At 43.9% G+C, this 17,075-nt stretch overlaps 2 protein-coding genes across 2 annotated transcripts; one reads left to right on the top strand and one right to left on the bottom strand.

Annotated features, from left to right (window-relative positions):
- The first annotated feature begins 2,039 nt into the window (after positions 1–2,039).
- Positions 2,040–13,834, top strand: LOC119269409 (N-terminal kinase-like protein). Its single transcript, XM_037551240.1, has 21 exons — positions 2,040–2,361; positions 2,885–2,983; positions 3,421–3,572; positions 4,215–4,287; positions 5,490–5,612; positions 5,805–5,913; positions 7,627–7,706; positions 7,859–7,940; positions 8,073–8,212; positions 8,329–8,439; positions 8,552–8,668; positions 8,746–8,835; positions 9,085–9,138; positions 9,241–9,315; positions 9,805–9,880; positions 9,978–10,077; positions 10,695–10,764; positions 11,300–11,373; positions 12,571–12,680; positions 12,864–13,112; positions 13,227–13,834. The coding sequence occupies exons 1-21, from the start codon at positions 2,236–2,238 to the stop codon at positions 13,589–13,591; spliced, it is 2,475 nt and encodes an 824-aa protein (XP_037407137.1). The 5' UTR covers positions 2,040–2,235; the 3' UTR covers positions 13,592–13,834.
- LOC119269411 (putative pentatricopeptide repeat-containing protein At3g11460, mitochondrial) lies at positions 13,633–16,964 on the bottom strand. Its single transcript, XM_037551241.1, has one exon. The coding sequence runs from the start codon at positions 16,961–16,963 to the stop codon at positions 15,029–15,031; it is 1,935 nt and encodes a 644-aa protein (XP_037407138.1). The 5' UTR covers position 16,964; the 3' UTR covers positions 13,633–15,028.
- Positions 16,965–17,075: the final 111 nt, after the last annotated feature.

Genomic DNA, 17,075 nt, shown 5'->3' with positions numbered 1-17,075 from the left:
GTCGTGGCCCCCCTGGAGCTCCTCCGACTCCAACTCCAACTCCATATATTGTGTTTCGGAGAGAAAAAAATTAGAGAGAAGAATTCATCGCGTTTTACGATACGGAGCCGCCGCCAAGCCCTAAAACCTCTCGGGAGGGCTGATCTGGAGTCCGTTCGGGGCTCCGGAGAGGGGAATCCGTCGCCATCGTCATCATCAACCATCCTCCATCACCAATTTCATGATGCTCACCGCTGTGCGTGAGTAATTTCATCGTAGGCTTGCTAGACGGTGATAGGTTGGATGAGATCTATCATGTAATCGAGTTAGTTTTGTTAGGGTTTGATCCCTAGTATCCATTATGTTCTGAGATTGATGTTGCTATGACTTTGCTATGCTTAATGCTTGTCACTAGGACCCGAGTGTCATGATTTCAGATCTGAACCTATTACGTTTTCATGAGTATATGTGAGTTCTTGATCCTATCTTGCAAGTCTATAGTCACCTACTATGTGTTATGATCCGGCAACCCCGAAGTGACAATAATCGGGACCACTCCCGGTGATGACCGTAGTTTGAGGAGTTCATGTATTCACTATGTGTTAATGCTTTGTTCCGGTACTTTATTAAAAAGAGGCCTTAATATCCCTTAGTTTCCGTAAGGACCCCGCTGCCACGGGAGGGTAGGACAAAAGATGTCATGCAAGTTATTTTCCATAAACACGTATGACTATATTCGGAATACATGCCTACATTACATTGATGAATTGGAGCTAGTTCTGTGTCACCCTAGGTTATGACTGTTACATGATGAACCGCATCCGGCATAATTCTCCATTACCGATCCATTGCCTACGAGCTTTCCATATATTGTTCTTCGCTTATTTACTTTCCCGTTGCTATTGCTATCATCACTACAAAATACCAAAAACATTACTTTTACTACTGTTACCTTTTGCTACCATTACCACTACTATCATATTACTTTGCTACTAAATACTTTGCTGCAGATGCTAACTTTTCAGGTGTGATTGAATTGACAACTCAGCTGCTAATACTTGAGAATATTCTTTGGCTCCCCTTGTGTCGAATCAATAAATTTGGGTTGAATACTTTACCCTCAAAAACTGTTGCGATCCCCTATACTTGTGGGTTATCAACATGCGTGATTGAGAAACTCACGTGCAACTGCAAAATGATTTGGTTGAACATATGTAGGCTCATGTTGGCAACCAATAGATGTATTTTTTATTCGTTTGCAAACCTATGTGAGACATTTTTTATTTATATTCGGCTTGTAAAACTATGCTATTTTATTCAGTTCAAACTATATTATTTGACTATATGTTTTCATCAATGCAAAAATTGAGCGGCCAGCTGGCACATATGGGTCGGTGCGTTGGTCGCGCCGCCGACCTATATCTAAAACAGGGCGGACACCGGGCGGGCAGCTGATCCAAACGAACAAAAAGCGAACGAAATCGCCGTCCGTCTGGGTCGTCTCATTGGAGTTGCTCTTTCACTTTTTTTCTCTCGAAACTCTAAAATGCCTTACACCAATCACGTAGTTGGTAAGTATTACTCCCTCCGTTCTGAATTATTTGTCTTGGATTTGTCTAGATATGGATGTATCTAGATTCATTTTAGTGCTAAATACATCCGTATCTAGACAAATCTAAGAGAGTCGTGCTATGCACATGACATTCTTTGGACGATGCACGGACGATAAAAAAATCCGGCCGGACATATGCATGATTGAACAGGGCGCTGGCCGCAGGATTTAGATGTCGTGCATAGATCGGCCAGTTGTATCGTGCATGCAGCAGTTTCGAATGTAAGACAAGTACGTAATTTGGAACGGAGTACCTCCGCAACATATTACAAGACGTTTTCAGAGTAAAAAAATACAGATTACGCAATTTGACATGGAAAGAATTATACCAATCGCATCCTGTAAGCATGAGCTGTCATCCTGCCTGTCAACCAATCACAGTTGGAGATTCTGACAGGCAAAGGGGGGATATGCAAAACACCGCACCCATCTTCGCCCCCTTGCAGGCAGGTCCCCACGTGCCGTTTCCCCCTCCCCGTCTACCTCCCTGGAAGCGGCCTCCACCCCGTCGTCCTCCCCGGATCTACCCCGACGCCTCCTCCTCGCCCTCCCGCACAGCCACCCACCGCCGGGGGGAGGCGACCGAGGGAGCCCAGTCGTCACCCGGAAAATCGAGGGGGAACGCGCCGAGGGAGCAGAGCAAAATGTTCAAGTTCCTCAAGGACGTGGTCGCGGGATCCGGATCGGGCCTCAAGGACTTCCCCTACACCATCGGCGAGCCCCACGCCTCCGCCTGGGGCTCCTGGACGCACCACCGCGGCGCCTCCAAGGTACTTCACGCCCGCGTCCTCCCCGCCTCCTGCCTACCGACCGGGGCTGGGCCGATTGGATCCCCCGTAGGGCATGCGAGCTTCTCGATGTCGTGCTGAACTGGCGATCCGGGAGCTGGAGCTGATTGCGTGCGCTTTTCTACGGGGATTCTAGCCTGGGCTTTCGGTGCTTCGAGGCCTCGTACGCGCTGGACCGTGTATGCGCCTGTGCTCTGTAACAGTGTCAGGGCAGGGTACAGTTTTCTAGTTCGTGTTAGGCTGGTGCTAGCTTCGGCAACGCTGTAGGAAGTCAAATGGCTGAGTTCAGTGCCCTTAGGAAGTAGAATTCGTGGATCCAGTGCTTAGTTGATAATCTCGGTTAGTGGATGGTTGAACTTGAAATGGATGCATAATTTGTGGAGGCCCCCCATTATGATCCAATGTATTGAAGTGTGAAACGTTTGTGCACAATGTTACCACTAACCACCCATGTTATTTTCACGTCATTCTGTTTCCAACATAACCGTTCCCTTGTCTTCTCCAGGACGATGGATCGCCTGTGTCTATTTTCTCATTGTCAGGGAGCAACCCTCAGGACAGGCACATGGTTGCTGGTCGTAATGGGGTTAAGAGATTACGGACGGTAAGTTTCTCATTTTTATCTGCAAGATTATTGATAACTAGGAGTGCTATTACTGCGACATATTAGAGCAAAGTGAGTGGTGGTAAACAATTGGTCTTAAAAACATTATGACCAACACAAAAGTTGGGAAACAACTGTAGACATCATATGTTTAATAATGGTGCTATATCTCAGCTTTGCAAACATGATTTTCTAATATACTTTGAGGGAAACAACTGTAGACATCATATATTTAATAATGGCGCTATATCTCAGTATTGCAAACATGATTTTCTAATATACTTAGAGGGAAACAACTGTAGACATCATATATTTAATAATGGCGCTATATCTCAGTATTGCAAACATGATTTTCTAATATACTTCAGTCAATGTTTATCATTTTTGTATTGGCACCTGCTAAGTGCTAAGTCAGTTGAGTGTTGTTCGTAATGCAGGTGCGCCATCCAAATATATTATCCTTTCTTCACAGTACAGAAGCAGAAGTTCCTGATGGACCTGCTATAAAACACACAATATATATAGTCACAGAGCCTGTTACACCACTTTCTGAAAAAATCAAAGAGCTGAACCTGGGAGGTACACAGAGGTACAATGCGCTTCTCTTGTCTTCTCATGTTTAACAAAACTTGGCATGCATGTGCATACATTGTCTACACCGAGGCTAGTTAAAGCTGAGTGATATGATTTGTGGTAACTAGATTATATGTGATCCACACTAACTGAACAATGATTCCATAACGCTGAGGATCTGTAATAACATTTCTGTGTGAAAATATCTAATAACCAGGTTTGGATCTGCTGGTAGGGAAACCAGTGGTGTTGTGTCTGAGAAGTGCAGAGATAAAGAGTTCTTATCATCATATATGTGTTCACTGTGGTGCTACCTGGCAACCAGTGCTCGTCTCGGACTGTTCACACACCCAGTAGTTATCACATGACCTAACCAACTTGATTATGCGGCCTAATCGGCAATTGCACTGATAGGGGCACACAGTCACTGTATATGAATGGGTATACTTCATAGTAGACAGCAGTTTATAGAGCATGGTACTACACAAATTTTAGTCAAGAGTCATTGCTATGTTGGCTTACTGTGCCGTTGCCACCCATTTCTTGAGATCAAATTTTTGCAGTTGGCTGGCTATCTTCTTTTGTCCCCAAGATTTTATTCCATTTTTATTTTCATTTTTGTTCAGTAAACTTTATTCTCATCAGTAAGTTGTTCCAGAGATGAGTATTTTGCTTGGGGTCTTCATCAGATATCAAAAGCTGTGAGCTTTCTCAACAATGATTGCAAGCTCGTAAGTTCCTGCCTTAATATGGAACCTTATATTCTATTTATTTTCCATGCTAGCTGTTTATTAAAAAAATCTTTATTTGTTGCTATCTGATATCCGCTTATAGATTTGATTACTGCTAATGGTTGCTGGATTGCTGCTTGCTCATTATATCGTTCTATTTTGTTCCAGACACTAAAGCAAATTTTATATGTATATTGTGCCAATCAATTTGTCGCATCATGCTTGAAGCCCAAGCCATTTTCAGAACTTCTTTGTTTATTGGGTTCTATAGCTTTCGAAATAGAGCTTTTTCTAGTTATTACATGGCTGCCGCTTGAGCATACAGACTTTTTTCACCGGAACAACTTATTTTTTGTGAGATACTTAATTTATTTATCTTTTTCGTAGTTAAAAAAGGCGTGCCTAGGCTCTAGACAATACCAAAGAAAAGCGCAAGGCTATGGCAAACCACACAATTAACGCCTAGCTCTTTTAAAAAAAAGTTTCATCCTTTTTAAAAGATTAATGTGGGACATATAACTTTGGCATTAGATCATGCGTTCAACCTAACACCAAAGTCTTGCAAGCCTTACATTCCAAACCCTTGCTGCAGATGAGGCCAAAGTTAAAAAAGGCACGCCTAAGCGAGCGCTTAAGTGCGCCTAGGCTCTAGGTGCTAGCAAAACGCCAGCGCATAACTGCGCTTAATCTGCGCATAAGCATGCGCTTTTGTCAGAAAAGGGCAAGGCGGTGGCAAAACGCACAATTAACGCCTAGCACTTTTTTGAACTATGGATGAGGCCAAGTATTATTGCACTGTCAAACGGCTTATACTGTGTTACTTCATTGATCATTTGATTTCTGCTTTACATTACTCCTTTACCCTGCCTTTTTGAGAGGTTCTCACGAATCATAAAATGCCATGTTTCTCTTGCTTTACTGCAATTTATATTTATGTCTGTGAACTGTGTCAAGCCAACCTTGTTAGTTGACATTACTTGTTGACAGATACTTAGAGGATCTATATAATGCACATGTAGTAGATATTACTTGTTGAATGTGCAGAGATGTCTTGGTGACGGTAAAATCATGCTGGAGGATGTTTTTTGGGGTCATATTTGACCTTATATTGTGATAATTCATAATTTTATTGTTGAAATTAACAAGTACTGTCAGTATTTCAGTCTTAAATGAGCTGATTGCTGTCCCTTTATCAATTTCAGGTTCATGGAAATGTGTGCTTGGCTAGTGTAGTTGTTACTCAAACTCTGGACTGGAAGCTTCATGCTTTTGATGTTCTCTCAGAATTCGATGCCAATAACGAAATCGCCGGTAGCCCCATGTTGGTAATGCCTCTCAATCGACACCTTTATTTATGCTAGTCAGATGTAGCACTACATGCAGCTATGTTTTGGTACTGTTTAAACCAGCTTTTATGTCAAGCTCGGAAATTCAGAAATATATATTATTTTCCGTGATTACATCATATAGATGTTTGAACCTATGTCAAGATCTTCTCTTTTTATGTTCATCTGCAGCAATTTGAATGGTTAGTCGGAGCGCAGTACAAGCCACTGGAGCTGACAAAGTCAGATTGGGCTTCAATTAGAAAATCACCTCCGTGGGCAATTGATTCATGGGGATTGGGTGAGCTGACCTAACTCACTGCATTCTAATAGGGTTCCCTTTCCTCAATTGCATTCTTATGTGGCGATTCTGTTTATTCTTCCTGTTTAAGAATGGGGAAAAACTTCTTTTTCAAACGGTTCTTACCACTACCAGTTGCGCACTCGCTCTTCTTTACTTAACCTATTGAAGTTGTTCAGTTATTTCGTAATGGGTGTTTTCTCTGTGCGTGAATGCATGGAAGTCTTTCATGGTAATTTTAGAGAAAATTCCTTATTTGACACTACCTTAAAATGCGGTTCTTTATTTGACCCTGAAGAAACTTTTCTTCCCTATTTAACATGCAGTCTAAATTTCTTTCCTTACGTGACATCGCCGTCGGTTTCGTTACACTGTTCCGTAAAAAAAATTTAGATGGACCAAAATACCCCAATCCTAGTCGCTAGCCCACATCAAGCAAAAGAAAATATCCCGATCCAGATCTAGCCGTCCCTCTCGTCTTTGTTGCTTGACGTGTTTTTGTGCTTGTCGCTTTGAGAAAGCTAAGTCCAGTTGCATTTTTTTAATGCAAGTTACACATACATTACGTACCCTGGCCGATTACATCGTGCAACAGTCTACGTATTTGATCATGTAGCTAGCTAACCTTGCAGATGTAGAGGTCTGGAGCAGTTCCCGCTGACGTCTCATCGACTCATACATATATCTGAATGTCCGCGCGTCAGTTCCGAATACCCGTATATATACCGGCGGCCTGGCCGGCGCGTATTATACTTCTCCGAATACCCGAATACTTGACTAATGCATGCATGCACCAGTATAGTCTGGACTGGTCGTGGCGTGTTAAATATGGTTGAGTTCTACTATGTACATGCACGTATACGCAACGGAGCTCGTAGACGGGATTTTATATCTATATCTTTCCATGAAGATCGGAACAAACGCTCGCGTTCTGCCTATCTTCCTTCACTATAAATACAGAGGCACAACCGCACAAGGCCATTCGCAGGACTCACGCACGGTCAGAGAGGGGAACCATACATCGTTCACAACATCAATCCATTCGCCAACGCCCACACCCATCCAGCACTCTCATCTCGCGGAGGCGTTCGGCAGCGTCGGAGTCCTCGGAGCACAGTACATCCAACCACCATCTGCTCAACACCAACACCGACGGCCGTCTCGTATGAGCACCAACACCAATTTTTTGGATTGAAATCAGTTCATTGACCAAATTATGGGGTCTCAATTGGTCATTTAACACGACCAAATATGTAACATATCTGTAGATATTGTCATGTACAGATTTTTGGTCACCTTATGCACCAGGGGTAAAAAGGTCTTTTCACGTCTGTCTTTAACACCGTTAGTGAACAAAATGCACTAGAGTGTCATATTGGGAAAGAAATTTAGAGCAGATGTCAAACAGGGAAGACAAATTTCTTCAGGGCCGAATAGGGAACCACATTTTAAGGTAGTGTCAAATAAGGAATTCTCTCGTAATTTTACCCAGTTTGAATTCTAGACCAAGTCAAAGGTGAGATTGACCAAAAAACTTGTCAAGTCTAAACTAAGAAAATCAGATGATATTAACTCTTCTATGTGGTGATACTTCTGTTTGGTGCAACATCCCTCTTGTTTCTTCAATGTTGCTCCTTATGCACAATGAAATAATGAGAACATATGACACAAGGTACCTTTCACTAAAAGGACAACATATGTCACTCATTGCAGGGTGTTTAATTCATGAGCTCTTTTCTGGTGGAAAGTTGAGCAGGACAGAGGACCTTCGCAACATTGCTTCAATCCCGAAGGTTAGCTTGCATGACTGTGTGCTGGGGTTTGGTTTGTTCTTGAGCTATCTTGTGAACACATCACATTCTCCATTGTCTGTACCGTAGAACATCATTTTGACATGGTTCCTCTGGCTTTTAATGTTATTGATTTCGTTTTCGTTTTGTTGCAGTCTCTGCTTCCAGATTACCAGAAGCTCTTAAGTTCTACACCTTCTCGTAGAATGAATCCTTCAAAACTTATTGACAACAGCGGCAAGTTCAATAGTTTTCCCTTTTTATTCAAGCACTATTGTTTTCATTTTCTCTGTCTTTCTTTTATTAACGTCCATCTTCTTCAGCCTTTGTTCTTAATGCTGTAATTAACGATTTGGCTTTTAATTTCAGAGTTTTTCCAGAACAAGTTGGTAGAGACCATCCAGTTCATGGAAGTTCTTAATTTAAAGGACAGTGTTGAGAAAGATAGCTTTTTCCGGAAACTTCCAAATATAGCAGAACAACTTCCCCGTGAGATAGTTCTGAAAAAGGTACCGTGAAACTCCCAGTTAGAACCCATGAGGCCTGAGTTTGGACTGTGTTTATTTCCTGTGCAACTAACTGGAGTTCCCTGTTTATGTTCATATCTTGTCTACTTTGTGAATAGTTGCTCCCTGTGTTGGCATCTGCTCTTGAATTTGGTTCTGCTGCTGCTCCAGCCTTGACTGTGCTGTTAAAGATGGGCTCCTGGCTTCCAGCTGATCAGTTTAGTACTAAGGTTTGTCATCATTTATTTTGCTTTTGCTCAATATATATTTTGGTTCTTTGACCATCCAGTAAAGATGGTTTGTGGGCTTGTCACTCATGTTGAGAATACTGGCCCTTTTCAGGTTTTGCCAACTATTGTGAAGCTTTTTGCCTCGAATGACCGAGCTATCCGAGTTAGTCTTTTGCAGCACATAGATCAGTTTGGAGAGTCATTGGCATCACAAACAGTTGATGAACAAGTATGCGGTCTATTTTTATATGGTCATATGTTTGTTTCTGAGTGTTCACATTTGACAGGATAATTCTGGATTTGCAGGTTTTTCCTCATGTTGCCACTGGGTTCTCTGATACTTCTTCTTTGCTCCGTGAACTGACACTGAAGTCGATGCTTGTATTGGCACCAAAAGTGAGTTGCACGTACTTCCATGCTGAGCCTAAGTTTTATTTGACTAGCTCTACCATTTTAGGTTTAGTTCATTTCAAGATTTTGGAACTATAACCATTCTTGCTTCGGAATTTTGATTTTTGTTGTCCCTTTAGTCATAATTGTGGTTTTAAAGAACAATCCAGGGACTTCAGTTTGTTCCATGGTACTCCTCTATTACATGAGATTTTCTTTTGTCTTTTGTGCTAATTGGCTGATCTGTTACTGTAGTTATCTCAGCGTACAATCTCAGGATCTCTCTTGAAGTATCTCTCTAAGCTTCAGGTGATGTTTCATTCTAGTTAAATTTGGTTTCAACCCAGTGATGCCTTGTTGGATATGAGAAGGGTTGTACAGTTGAGTAAAGGCATTGTTGTTTGTCTTCAGGTCGATGAAGAACCTGCAATCCGGACAAACACTACAATTCTTCTTGGGAATATTTCAACTTACATGAATGATGGGGTTTGTTCCAAAGATGCTCTACCTTTTTCGTTGCTGTTATTGCTAGTTTTCCTTTGAAGTGTTGCTTAGATATGCTGCACTAGTGATGCTGCGGAATTCTAGATGTGCCAATTGGCATATTTGGGGAGATCTTGACCATGATTATTTTTAAGTCTTGAATCCTAGATATTCTCCATGAGTAAGGTTCTATTTTTTGTTGAAAACTAGCTGGTTGCTGGCGGCAAACACATACAATAACGAATGAAGACCAGAAGAAAACAGTACTAGTTGGCTGGAAATACCAGAAAATTAGTTGGGTGCACGATTTGTCACAAAATGGGAAGATAATAACAATGTCTAGGGGCAAGCTTAAAATCTTCTCTTGTTTGATTGTGCAATGCAAGTGCAACTTCTGCCTTTTCTTCTGTGGCCTGGATATGGACTTCATTTGATTGTTTTACAGTTCCACCTTATTTATAATCTTTGTTAATGCGGCTCTAATTTTTGCAGACTAGGAAGCGAGTATTGATCAATGCATTCACAGTCCGTGCATTACGTGATACCTTCCCGCCTGCTCGAGCAGCTGGTACATTAACCTGAGCAGATGTGTTGTTGTACTATTGATAGAGCATTCTTCCACTGATTATTGTGACAAAGTATGAATCATTATTTTGCCTTGACAGGAATCATGGCACTGAGTGTCACTAGTTCATACTACGAAATGACAGAGATAGCAACCCGTATACTGCCTAACATTGTTGTCCTTACATTTGACCCAGACAGGTAAGTTAGAACCTTTAGCTCTAGCTGTCTCTAGTTTGTCATTGCTGAAATAGAAGACTGTGCTGGCCTAATCACTACTGCCTCCAGTTGTTACATATGTTGTTTTTAGACATGTTTGCCAAATACCATGTTGTGGTTTATTAGTGTTGTTTATTATGAGACTGTCCCTAATCACTCCCTTTAGCTGGAATTGCACTCTTACAGACTAGCACTCTTACAATACTGCCCCTACCTAACTCCCTTTTGTTTGAACTGCACTCACAATAAAGTGATAGTTTCCCCCTTTTAGCATTGCGTTTAGGGGCTTTAAGCCAGTTTTATGGATTACATTCTTTAATATAGCATCAAAATTAAAAAGCAACATAGGCATTTATCCCATCCATCGACTGAGGAAAACAGCTGTATTACACTTGTAAACTCACCTAATTTTATTATTGATGCAAATTCGAGCTCCCAAATTCCGTCTGAGTGGATGTTGCGTCCTATTTTAACAACCAAAGTGGTCAATGCCAAGATGGCAAAATGTGATGTGCATCACGTTAAAGCCTTCTTCATTTGTTCTTACTTTACTTTCTTGACTTGGTCTTTCAGCTAATCCATTCTTATTTTATTTATAGTGATGTGAGGACCAAGGCTTTCCAGGCTACTGACCAATTCTTGCAAATAGCAAAACAACATCATGAAAAGGTAGCATATCTAGTTTATCTGCCTACTATAAATCGACTGTTTTATTACACTAGCTATGAATTGTGGCACAATATGCTGGCTGTTAACTTAGTGTTGCAACATGTCCTTTTGTTTTCTTTATTCCAAATCTAATATGTACGTGTGCTATTTGTTTTTGTTACTTTGAAACCCACTTTTTAAAATTTCAAAATAGAAAGAACACATATGCTCAGGTGTACAAAATCCACGTCGTATGCATGTTTATTATCATTAACTCTTTCTTACATTTATTATTTCCTTGATCTGCCCGGATGTTGGCTGGTGAATGTACCAGATCTAGTAAAATAGAGGGAGTAGTAATGATACTTTAGTACTGTTGAGTTACTGCATCCTAGCCTAATTGTTCCAAAAATACATTCATGTATATATATAATTGCTGTGATAAGCATCTCTGCTGTGATGTTGCTAATACAACATATGTACCTCTACCCTTTTGTTTTATCAATGTTGCTCTTCTTATATTGTGATTATTTTTTTGCTTTGTTGTGTTTTATAGCTTAACACAGGAGACAACAGGGCAGCCGAAGGTACTGGTGTTCAGTTAAAGCCTGGAAATGCTAGTTTACTTGGGTAAGTTGTCATATGTTCCAATCATCATACGCAAGCTCGCTTATGTCTTTCAAGGTCCTACATGTACTGCAAACTAGAGTTTTCCTAACTAAGCTCGTTTTAAAACAGTATCTCTACTTGAATGCTTAGAATTGTGTCTAGAATGTGTTTAGAAATTAAAACAATCTTAGACTTCAAGATTTCTTATCTATTTGAAAACAAAAGTTTTGGACATATTAATATCAAACTGAACTTTCATAAACAAAGGAAACATCCAAAAAAATAATTGATTGTGGGAACCATGCTGTAAGCTATCGCTATCTCAGCTCCTCAAAAGGAAAAAAAATGCCTCTATACTATTTTACCAACAGGAAGGAAAAAAGAGGTCCTATCTTATTTATGTTAGGCCAACAGTGTATATGCACTTGCGATTTGAGATTAGATATATTAGTGATGCATAGTGTTGTCCACTTTTGCTGTGGTCATAACTACATGTACACTATCAAATGGCGCTTGATTCATGGCTGCAGCACACAATTTTTTTTTTGTTATTTCTCCCTCTACTTGTGCTGATGCTTAAGCGGTTGGTGAATGTAGTTATTTAGTACTCCATCTGTTCACTATTATAAGATGTTTTGGATATTTCAATATGGACTACATACGGACTGAAATGAGTGAACAAACACACGAAAATGCGTCTATATACATCCGACTCCGAAAGAAAGTTACTCCCTCTGATCCGAATTAAATGATGCAGCCTCTATACAATGTCCATTTTACGTTGTATAGAGGCCGCGTCAATTAATTCGGATCGGAGGGAGTAGAACATCTTATAATAGGGAACAGAGGGAGTATACATATCAACTCATGTAGCAGATGCTGCTGAATATGTCTGATGCTAGCATGCTTGCTAGGAAACACCCACTTCTTAAGGCAACCGTGTCAATTTTGCGCTGCATTGTGCTGTGGGATCTAATAACGTCCATTAACCTTTGAAAACTAGGACACTGATAATTTTCTTGCTTGAAACTAACTAGTTGCTGTATACAAGAGCAGAAACTTAGCTAGTTCCCTTTTTACTTAGCCAAATGAAGCCTGAATGATGTATGCGTCTACACTTGTACTGGAGCTATCTTTACGCCTTTTCAGTTTATCTTTAGAATTTTCTGGTTTTGTATGCAATTGATTTATTACTTACTAGAAAGCGTACATATACAGGTGGGCCATGAGTTCTATTACTCAGAAGGGAAAACCTTCCGACCATGGCCCAGTATCTACTGCAAATGCCAGTAACTCTCAAGTTTCAGCACCCCCCAGTACCACCTCAGGTATTATTCATTTTCTAAATTTCTTAAATCCTCGGGAGCTTTGATCTCAGTTTTCATCACTTCCATAAACCTGGAAGGCTTATGAAGGTGACAAGGTGTAATTTTGTGGGATGAGGATTAACAGAAGTTATAGGTGTGTTACATTGCTTGTGAATCCTTATGTTGGGTATTATATTGTCACAGCTACTCACTCTGCCCCAGCAGCATATGCACCAGCAGCCGCTTCCAACTCTTTTGATCAAACTGCACCAGCATCAGCAAGCTCATCTATGGATGGATGGGGTGAGCTCGAGAACGGTAACCAGGAAGAGAATGGTAGTGATAACGAAGGATGGGATGATGTAGATCCATTTGAAGAGAAGTCACCGCCATCTCTTCTTTCTAACATACAAGCTGCCCAGAAACGTCCGGTGGTGCAACCGAAGCAACCAAGTAAGTTTTACATTTCTGTCGTGGTGCATTTGTATCTCAAGGAAGGACATATGCATCTCTGTTAAAACACTTATTTGCTAATTTATTTTCTCAATTCAAAAATTTCAACCATAGTTCCAAGTTCATCAAGATCAAATCAGCCAGCGGCACCAAAAGCAGAGGAGGATGCTCTATGGGGCCCTACGGCTGTTCCAGCACCCAAAATCGCACCGAAGTCTGCAGGCATCAAACCCTCGGTATCGCACAATGATGATGATGATCTCTGGGGTTCAATAGCTGCACCTCAGCCAAAATCATCTGGGAAGGCTTTGAAGCCTGCAGCAGCGAATAATGACGACCTATGGGGTGCCATTGCAGCACCCCCGCCGGCAACCAAAGCTAGGCCTCTGGCGTCATCCAGTAGGGGTCGAGGAGCAAAGCCAGCACAACCAAAACTTGGTGCTCAAAGAATAGGAAGGACCTCCTCAACTGGCATGTAGAGTGCCATGATACAGTTGTTGTACAAGGATGCAACTTTTTCTCCTTTTCTTTTGTCCTTGATGTGTCTAGGAGATCCTCTTTGTAAACTAGCCCAATCATTTATACGACATGAACATTGCTTGAACTCTGCCCGTTGTATAATATCACAATTGTGTAATATGGTGGTAGCTCAGGAAATTTATGTACATCACAGGTACAGTGCTTGAACTGTGCCATCAATATATGATTTTGCCTTTGTTTTCCTGGGCTTAGATTTGTTTGGACGAACCAGACAAGGTTTCTACTACAGATCTTCCAAATGATCGTCTGGATTCATCTAAGAATAGTTCTAAAATTTTGGTGTTGCATGTCGATAGCCTGTGACCAGCATTGTGCAATTTTACGATGATATGTACTCCTGTCAGCAGCTACCACCGTTGCTTTCTATGATGAACTGGGGATGAACATGCAGCTCTAGCTTCCATGTTGGAAAACCGCCCGAAACCATCACCAGCCTGTTGCAAGCAACCACATATCTCAGCTTATAACACAGCATGAAATTGTTCACCGTATTAAGATGCATACTCAGCAACAATTTGTGGGTTAGGAAATTGTTTGCAGTAGCTGTCAGTAAGCGCAGCACCCAGTAGGTGCTGTTGCAACAAAGCATAGATCACACTGAGCTCAACCAACGACGGACAGTATATCGAAACCTGACGCCGCTGCTTTCCTGGTGTGCCTGATCTTGTTATCCTGGCAACCATCAGTGCACTAGAATGGCAAAAATAGTGGATAGCAACATGACTGCAACGATTCCAATGACAAGAATACAAAATTGTCTACAAAATCGACTCACACCAGTGGAATCAATAAAACTCTAAAATTGGCGCGCGCATGAAACATAAAGCTCAGCATCATGGTCATTTTTTTCCTTTGCCCTTCCATCAACCCTTTCCTGATGCAAAAGATGGCGGTTCATTCTTTATATTTGACTAAACAACCGACCTGAACCATGCCAACGATGCAGAACATGCTGATCATCGCTGGTGTACTCTGAACCACATCTGGTAAAAAAATCTGGCATTGTCTCAAACAGGGCCGGGTAATTCCTCGTAGAAGGTCCAAGGGCGTGGGTGGAGCATCGCATTTCCACAAGCAATTGCATGAGGGGCAATGCCAATTGATCAGGAGTAGACTGCAAGCCTCGATAAAGTTCACACTTTGTTCTACTGGCTGTCCAGCACCAGGATAACCATCCATGAACCGGGTTCGATCTGAGAGTACTGGTCAACCTAACAGCGAGTCCATCATGCCCGCTGTTGATCCAGCCCTCCACTTTTCTCGTAGCTAGAGTGGAAGGACAGTAGTAGCATAGTCACCAAGCCTGTTCCAGTGCAGTGAGCACTGAAGATCCGGAGTGAAATATTCCTTTCTCCTAACAGGGAGCACCAAATTCTTCACCAGTAGTCTTTGCAGGAGCATGCTCCACCTTCGAAGCGATGGAAGCGGCTCGCGTCCCTGACGAGAAATGCCCGGTTGGCAATTGCAGAGACCGCCTTCAGGAAAGAGTGGCAGTCCCCACATACCCTTAGGTTCTTGATCACCACAATCTCACTGTCATCAGTGTTCAGCATACCGAAGGCCACAGCGAGCTTCTCACTGTGAAAGCCGATCAACGGCGCAGCCATCTTCCCAGAGTACCCCTCGTCCACTCTGCCTTGCCCAGTTTCCACAGTGCCATCTGTTTTCTCCGTCACCATTTGTTCAAGCTTAATCACGAGCTCGTAAATCCTCTTTGCCTGCGGATGTGAGTGGTCGTCAGCCATGAAGAGATGAACCCTCCCCTTGTTTTCGACATAGCTGCACCCAGGCTCCTTCTTGAGCCCACGCTCCCTCATCATCGCACGTACCCTCACCACACCCTCCAGTTGTCCTGTGTCTGTGTATATGTTTGCCATGAGCACATAGTAGCCGACATTGCTCGGTTCGAGCTTGATGACATGCTCGAAAGCCTCCTCCCCTATCTCCACATTCTTATGTATCTTGCACGCCCCAAGAAGGGCACCCCACACCGCACCGTCGGCTGGCATGGGCATTGAGGAGATGAGTTCTTGTGCCTCCTTGAGACGGCCGGCCCGTCCAAGGAGGTCCACCATGCAGGTGTAGTGCTCCAGTGTAGGCCGCAACTGGTATGTACTCTCCATTGCTGAGAAGTACTTGCGCCCCTCCTCGTACATTCCAGCGTGGCTGCACGCCGACAAGAGGCCGACCATTGCGACATTATCTGGCCGGATGCCTTCTGACACCATCGCCTGGAAGAGATTTACAGCAACATCGCCATGCCCGTGCATGCCGTACCCAGTGATCAGTGCCGTCCAAGACACAATGCTCTTCCTGGGCATTTCGTTGAACAGCCGCTGTGCCTGGGGCAAATTGCCGCAGCGTGCATGGAAGTTGATGAGAGAGTTGCAGAGCTGCATGTTGGCACGGAAGCCTGGGAGTCTCTCTTGCATGTAGCGTTCGACACCCAGGCCTACACCGCGCGCTCCAAGGTGGGCACACGAGGAGAGCACGCTCACGAGCGTCACGGCGTCTGGCTCCACGCCGCCGCCATCGTGGCCACACATGCGGCTGTAGAGATCAAGGGCGTCCACTGCGAGGCCATTCTGCGCGTGGGCTGAGAGCACGGCGTTCCACGAGACGATGTCACGGGAGGTCAATGGCATCTCGTCAAACACCTGCCGGGCAAGGCCAGCGCCGCGGCGCGCGTATGCTGATATGAGGCAGTTGGCCACGTTTGTCTGGGCGGCCAGCCCTGCTTTCCCCACGAGGGCATGGAGCTGCGGCACGACGCTCTGAGGAGCGGCGGGGAGCAGCGTCATCAGCGTGACGGCATCGAAGGGGGCGCTGGCCGCCCGCATGCGGCGGAAGAGGGCGAAGCAGGCGGCCGGGAGCGCGTGCAGCGCGCATCCGGAGATGAGGGAGTTGAAGGCTGTGCGGAGCGTGGTGGGAGGCGTGGACGCGAGGGGCATTTCGTCGAGGAGTTGGTGGGCGCGCGGGAGGAGGCCGAGGCGGGAGTAGGAGGAGAGCAGCGAGGAGAGGAGGTAGGCGTCGGAGGAAGGGAGCAGGCCGCGCTTGCAACCGAGTGCCTGTATCTGGGCGACGCCGGAGACCAGGGATAGCGCCGTGCAGGAGATGACCGCGGCTGGTAGCGCAAGGGCGTGCGGCGGCGGCGAGGGGTCGCCGTCGCGGAGCAGGGCCAGGACCTCCCGGTGCCGGCCGAGGCGCGACAAGGTGCGCACGCGGGCGCTCCATGGCTCCGTGCCGTTAGCGTCGCCTGCTAAGGCGGCGGCGGTGGAGGTCGCCGCGGAGGTGGAAGGCTCCGTGGTCATCTTTAGCCAGCACAAGCCGGGAGTTTTTTTTTGTTTTGAGTAAATTTTGAGGGGACGAGATTATCCCGGCCTAGTTGCGAAACGGTGCCTCCCTCCGAGGGCCCAGGTCGCT

The sequence above is a fragment of the Triticum dicoccoides genome, chromosome 3A, assembly GCF_002162155.2.
Source record: "Triticum dicoccoides isolate Atlit2015 ecotype Zavitan chromosome 3A, WEW_v2.0, whole genome shotgun sequence".
NCBI classification, from domain to species: domain Eukaryota; kingdom Viridiplantae; phylum Streptophyta; class Magnoliopsida; order Poales; family Poaceae; genus Triticum; species Triticum dicoccoides.
This window is presented reverse-complemented; position numbering and strand designations above follow the sequence as displayed.

Excerpts from the sequence above, each read along its gene's own strand:
- LOC119269409 (XM_037551240.1), top strand. The coding sequence starts at position 2,236 with ATGTTCAAGTTCCTCAAGGACGTGGTCGCGGGATCCGGATCGGGCCTC. Across the intron at positions 3,573-4,214 it reads AACCTGGGAGGTACACAGAG|AGATGAGTATTTTGCTTGGG; the intron begins GTACAATGCGCT and ends AAGTTGTTCCAG. Across the intron at positions 13,113-13,226 it reads GGTGCAACCGAAGCAACCAA|TTCCAAGTTCATCAAGATCA; the intron begins GTAAGTTTTACA and ends TTTCAACCATAG.
- LOC119269411 (XM_037551241.1), bottom strand. The coding sequence starts at position 16,963 with ATGACCACGGAGCCTTCCACCTCCGCGGCGACCTCCACCGCCGCCGCC.